The 6,647-nt window shown below is 45.3% G+C and overlaps 1 protein-coding gene across 1 annotated transcript in view; it reads left to right on the top strand.

Annotated features, from left to right (window-relative positions):
• Positions 1-6,647, top strand: part of Bmp6 (bone morphogenetic protein 6) — a 153,945-nt gene that overhangs the window by 118,551 nt on the left and 28,747 nt on the right. Inside the window, exon 2 of the mRNA XM_028763209.1 lies at positions 2,438-2,630. Coding sequence (XP_028619042.1) covers positions 2,438-2,630 — 193 coding nt within the window. The remainder of the gene's footprint in view (positions 1-2,437; positions 2,631-6,647) is intronic.

Here is a 6,647-nt window from a genome sequence, read left to right as displayed (position 1 = left end):
TCTCTCTCTCTCTCTCTCTCTCTCTCTCTCTCTCTCTCTCTCTCTCTGTGTGTGTGTGTGTGTGTGTGTGTATGTGTGTGTGTACATACATGTGTATGTGAGTATGAGTGTCTATGTGTTTGTTTGTGAGTGTGTGTGTTTGTGTATGTGTATCTATGTATTTGTGTATGTGTATGTATGTATGTATGCATGTATGTATGTATTGTGTGTATGTGTGTATAGCCCATCCTTCTCCAATTTGTTTTATGTCAGCTATTCATAGCAAGTAACACTGCTGTTGATTTTTTTCATTCATTCCTTTTATCCCATTTGGGTTCTGCTGTCAAATTTAAAATTGCCCCAACAGCTTCCTGGCACACAGCACTGGTCCCTACAGACTTCAGCCTTGCTCCCATTACAAGGGGATCATCTTTTGTGAGACTTTACTAGCCTGACTCCTCAACAAAAACTGATGCCAGGCTCCAATGGATAGTTCCAAACCCATGGTCACAAAATAAAAAGACATGAGTGTGGAAAGGGGACTCGGGTGTGTTGACATAGATGATGGGAAATGAGGGGGTGGGGTGAGGGCAGGAACGCAGCATAGACGCGTACGGAGTTCTTGGATAACAAATTTAATCTTCTACAGATATTTCCATGGGACAGCAAGCAAAGTGTGGAGGCCTCTGGGATGTCGGGGGCAGGGGGACAAAGCATGGCATGCCCCCCACTCATGTCACTGCTCCCAAGTTCAGCGCTGAGTGCCCCGTTTCATGTCAGCCACAGATGGTACCACATAAAACTGGGGAGGGAAAAACCCTACAGGGAGGAGAAGGCTAGAATGGTGGGGAGCTCATTAGCATATGTTAATTACACATAACTATGGATTTCATGATGACCTTTCCTATATTCTGGTCATATTAATCCCTCATTGTCTCCATGTCCCCTCTTGCTTCCACTACTTTCCTTCCTCTATCCAGCTGTCCCTACTTCCATGTCTTTTGACCATCATTAGAGTTTCCTGATAATGTATAAGCGACAGGTTATTTAGAGGCGCATAGGCACCTCACCAATGGCTACACCATAGAAGATGATGTCTCTTCTTTACCACCTAACTGTTAAATGCCTGTAGATCTTTGGGGCAGTGTGCAGGTGCGTGTGCATGTGCGTGTGTGTGTGCATGAGTGTGTGTGTGTAAAAGTCTCTACTCCTTCCATGATAGGATGTTCATGCGTCAAACCTTGTGTGAAATCTTAGGTAAGCTATCACAGTGCAATGACGTGCCATGCCCAAGAGACAGTGTCCTACCACATTCCAGACCATCTTGGCCTCTTATGTCCTGCCCTCTCCTCTTCAGTGGGTCTTGGAGGTGGCAATGGGCACAGATGTCCCACCTGTGTTGGGCGTTCATTCAGTAGTCGCTTCTCACCAGACTAGGAATAGACATGAGTCTCAGTATGTCCCACTCTCTGCTGCAAATAGAAGTTTCTCTTCCTAAAGTGGACAGCAGCGCTGACCTATGGGAATAAACATAAATATTTAGAAGGTAACTTGACAGACATCACATTTTTAAAATAATGTTTTTATTGGTTATTTTATTTATTCACATTCCAAATGTTATCCCCCTTCCCGGTTCCCCCTCTCCCTGCTTCTATGAAGGTGTTCCCCCATCCACCCACCCACTCCCGCCTCACCACCCTAGCATTCTCCTACATGGGCATTGAGTTTCCACAGGACCAAGGGCCTCCCCTCCCATTGAGGCCAGATAAGGCCATCCTCTGCTACATATGCAGCTGGAGCCATGGGTCCCTCCATGTGTACTCTTTGGTTGGTGCTTTAGTCCCTGGACACTCTAGGGAGTCTGGTTGGTTAATATTGTTGATCTTCCTACGGGATTGCAAACCCCACATCACATGGTTTTGTTTATTTGTTTGTTTTCTTTGATCTCCATTTCCTCTTGATTCTCTGTGCTCTGTAGCAGAGCGTGTGGCACATTCACCCATAAAGCTTTCCCATCTGGTTCTGGTGAGCATCCGATTGCAGTGACAGTTACCTATATTGTTTTGGTGGCCAGCAGCTCTTAGGAAGTTTAACAGGTGGTGATTTCTTCTTCCACATTTCATTCATTCTCAGATGTTTCTTCAGTCTTTTTTTTTTTTTTTCTGATAAGAAAAGCCGAAGCCAGGAGTCTTTAAACAACTTGATCTTGTGCAGATCACGTTGAGCCAACGGCTGACACTACAGTAGCTAAACGGAACACAGTGCAAACATTTGGCTTCATCTGGGGCAGAAGGGAGGATTCCGATCTCTACCTGGCAGGATCAGCCCCTGGGTCTCCCTAACCCACCTGCTGGTCGCTTGTAATCTGTGAAGTAAAACTGGGGAATGCTCATGAGATGAGCCCGTGGCACCTGGTCAAGTAACAATAGCTGTCACTCTCTCTTGTTTAATCCTATAGTGGAGTACGACAAGGAGTTCTCCCCACGCCAGCGACACCACAAAGAGTTCAAGTTCAACTTATCCCAGATTCCCGAGGGTGAGGCGGTGACGGCTGCTGAGTTCCGCGTCTACAAGGACTGTGTGGTGGGGAGTTTTAAAAACCAAACCTTTCTTATCAGCATTTACCAAGTCTTACAGGAGCATCCGCACAGGTATGGAGGCTGGAGGAAGCCAAAGGGTGGGGCCACTCCCACTTCTTACCCTCTCCCCTCATGTGACATCAAGTGTCTCTGGAAGGTGGTCTAGAGGTCAGGGGCTATTGGAACGTGAAGAGATGGTGTACTAAAGGGTAGTGTTTCGTTGGCAGGATGATTTGCCATTAGGTTGATATTTCAAATAGGCATCTCTTTCTAAACAAGCCAGTAAACAGTACTTAGTAAGCACCTTTGATGTCCAGTCAACTCTGAGTTATTGGGATCAACTGTTTCCTGTTACAATTTGGTCCTCAGTCTTGATGATGTGTGAGCAGCTAAATTAATGCACAGGTTAAAATTATAGAATCACACTTACAGGAGGTTGCAAACCAGGTGACTGCCAGGTATATATTTGTGTATTTAGTATACATACATGTTTGCTTTAGATAAGCATATATGAATACCATCATTTGGATACAGGGAATGATAGATGACTTTTTTTTCAGTGTTGTTATTCTTTTATGTCTGTGTTATTATTCTTTTCTAAAAATGAGTTCAGACTGATTTATAGGGGAAAAGAATCTGCAGTAAAGAATATTCTTGGTGCCTCCTGGTAGTAAAGAAAAACTTCCCCAGCAACTGTAGGAGCACAGTAAGGCAGAGAAGTGAGTAGTAAGCATTTCATTCAAATCTGTAGAAACAGAAGGAAACCAATCATTATGGCTGTGTTGAGCAGGTGGAAGTGTCTGTTTAGCATACTACTCACTGAGAACAGAATACTGGAGGTGGAGAGGACAAGACCCAGGGTGTTACTTAAGCCACTGATAACGTCTACAGAGATTAGAAGGCAGGTGTGAACATGAACATGGAAGATGAAGAATGCCCAGGGGACCCAATATTCTTGGACCCAAAGACATTTCTGTTGCTTTGTCTTTTTTTTTTTAACCATGTTGCCATGTAGCTCAGGCTAGCCTTAAACTTTCAATCCTTCAGCCTCTGCCTTTCAAGTCCTGGAATTACATACAGCATGCCCAGTATCTCCTTTGGTTTTAGAAACCAAATCTAACTGCCCTTGGAAAAACTACTGACTTTCCAGCAGGTTCTAGTGTTTCCAGATTGTCCTTGGTTTCTTCTGGATATATGGATCTGTGTGGAGGGCTGTGTCGAGCAGGCTCGCCCGAGATGATAAGGAACAGAAGCTAGCCCTGGGGAAGGGTTGCTTTAGCTTTGAAAGTATACCAGTGTCTGGCACTTGGGCACACTCCAGTCTGTCCCAGGAAAACTCTGCGGGAGGGAATTTCCATTAGCTTCAAGAGGGAGCAGAGAAGTGTGAAGAGCTGTGAGAAGAGAAGTGAGAAAAGCTATGAGTGTGTAGGTGGCTGTGGGGCTATAGGAGGGAGTGGAGAGACAAAGATCTGGGCTCAGCTCTACCTGAGGGAGGAGGGGGGTTAGGAGAAGGGCTTGAGGAAGAGATAGAGCAGGCAGCTCTGAGGAGGAAGAAGAATCTTGAGGAGGGATCTGAGAGCTATGGGGGTTGGGGGGGAGTGGATAGTGTCTTTAAAGATGTGCCCATGTGCACATGGGCATAGAGAGATACTCAGGTAGCTTTAGCAGAGCTGAGAGTGCCCAGTGGGGGCCTTGAGAGGGTGTGAAAGGCTCTAAGAGTCTGGAGAGACCAGGAGAGTAGCAAGTAGAGGGCAGCTTGAGAATCAGACTCTAGAATTTAGAATCACATTTGGTAGGTGGCAAAAGCCAGCAGAAATAAATGATCCATCCATACCTTAGGAGAGTCAGCTCAGCAGCTTGGTTCAGAGTCTCTTGGATAGGAGCTTGTGTATGGCACCTGTGGGTTTCAGCACCAGATGAATAATACAAAGAAATAAAAGGGAGGTGTGACTGCTTTCAGCTATGGGGAGGGGGTGGTTTACTGTAGATAAAAGAGAGAGCATAGCCAGAGGTAGAGACATCCGGAAGAGTCCAGAGTGAACATGGCCAGACTAAGCTGGGCCAAGTGAAGAGAGAGAGGGAGAGAGAGCCAGAGAGGATCCACAGACCAAGAGTAATAGCTTGGGCCAAGAGACTGGTGTAGCCAAAATGGCTGAATTATGTATGGGCAGAGGATGGGGGGGTTGGGGGAGCCCAGTCCAGTACCTGGGCTGGAGATTTCCAGGTAAAGGGAGGAGTTTGCTAGCCAGGGGGAACCTAGAGCAGGTAGGGAATGAGGGATGCTGAGAGATCCTAGCAGCCAACATCAGCTTTGATATGTTAATAGACCTCTCAGCCATTTGTCCTGGGCTTGAGAACTAACACTAGAAAGACCAGCAGATGCCAGGCACTGGGAATGCATCATGGTGCTGAATACATATATTAAGGCTGTAGGTCAGGTCTTAGCTGGTACAGTTAAGCAATGAGTAAGATATAGCCATTAGAGTCTGGTGATAATGGACCAGAATTTCAGAACAAGGAAATTTCCTTCTTAAACACAAGTGTATCGGATAGCTTTACAATAGAGAGCTTGTTTTGGGAAGCAAAATCTCTGTTTGCTAGATCTTTGTCTTTTGATGTGCTGGAGAGAGTTGGTATTTGGTGGTTCTTTGACTCTGCCTTAGCCATTGGCTTTTCAATCTACCCAACTGGATATTCCATTTTACTTCTCTCTGAGAATGGCCTAAAGGGACTTTTTTGGACTCACATGTTTGTTTGAAACTCATGTTTTTCCCTCTCCCACCCAAATTGTTAGGCTGGAAGTATAGTGAGTATGGAATTTTTCAAAAGAATTTTTATTTTAAAGAGGGAGCCAGCAGAAGCGTTGTGAGGTTCGTACTGGACCCTAGCCAAGAAGGGACAGATGCTGTGTGCTCGGGATGGTGGTGACATCCTTCCTTGGGGCCAGCAGAGAGTTTAGAAAGCAGAAACCAGAGTGGTCCAAACCTTGAACAGCCCTCTTGTCAATTTGTCTTCTAGGATGGGAGCATTTGCCAGTTGGATGTGTTTAATTTGTGTACATAGGAGAAAGAGAATACTAAGAAATCTGGGAGGCGTTCATGCTTTTGAGGGGCTCCAGGTTGGCTGGGGGAGGTTTTCTTATCTGTGGGCCAGGAGCCCAGGCCTCCCGCTACTTCCAAATGTTCTTACAGAGGCCTCCAGACTTAGCTGCAGGGCTCCTTCTGTGGAAGGTTTGACCTCCCATCTGTACCATCTTGGGGTGTCTTGGCTGAACACGCTTTTCTGAGCATAGAGGAAACTTATTTATCTAATCTGTGCTGAAGCGCAATTTGTAACATTTGCCGTGTTCGCTTAATTTAACAAATGTTTGTGTTACAAAATAGTTGGCCGCCTTGAGGGAGGGACTTTGGGGTTCTAAACACTAAGTCACAACTTCAGCTAAAGGGCTGGGGAGATGGTGTATTGAGTCTTCTGACATAAAAGGCAGTCAGGAGAGCCGATTGGGGGGTTACAAAAGCCTCCAAGAAGGCAAGTACACAGAAATGTGTTTCTATGACCTGTGAATACTCAGAACAGGTAAGTTTACAGCAACTACAAATGGCTTCTTAAATAGAGGATACTTACTAGAGAAGAATGATACTTGACCCAAAGCCAGAGGAGGAGTCTTGCGATAGAGCATACACAACTCAAGGAAAGACCAGAAGCAACCTGTAAGTTACAAGTGAGAGCAGCTTGACTACTCCCACCCCGTCCAATGCATACAGGACACCCTTTGTGTGTTCCTTTTTTAAAGATTTACTCAGTGCTGTGCTGGAAAGATGGTTCCGCTAGTAAAGACGCTTGCCACACAGGCCTGTTGACTTCAGTTCAATCCCCAGAACCCACATAAAGGTGGACAGAGAAAACCAACCCCACGAAGATGTTTCTGATCACTACACGAATGTCGTGGTATACATATGCACCCTGCACATAGATATATTGTGTATACTTCTGCACAGTAACAACAATATTTTACAATTACTCAGCATTTCTGTGAGTGCACATAGATAGATAGATAGATAGATAGATAGATAGATAGATAGATAGATA

This window comes from Grammomys surdaster, unplaced genomic scaffold, assembly GCF_004785775.1.
Source record: "Grammomys surdaster isolate TR1022 unplaced genomic scaffold, NIH_TR_1.0 137, whole genome shotgun sequence".
Classification (NCBI taxonomy): Eukaryota; Metazoa; Chordata; class Mammalia; order Rodentia; family Muridae; genus Grammomys; species Grammomys surdaster.
The sequence above is the reverse complement of the archived record's forward strand: the minus strand, read 5'-3'. Positions and strand labels throughout refer to the sequence as shown.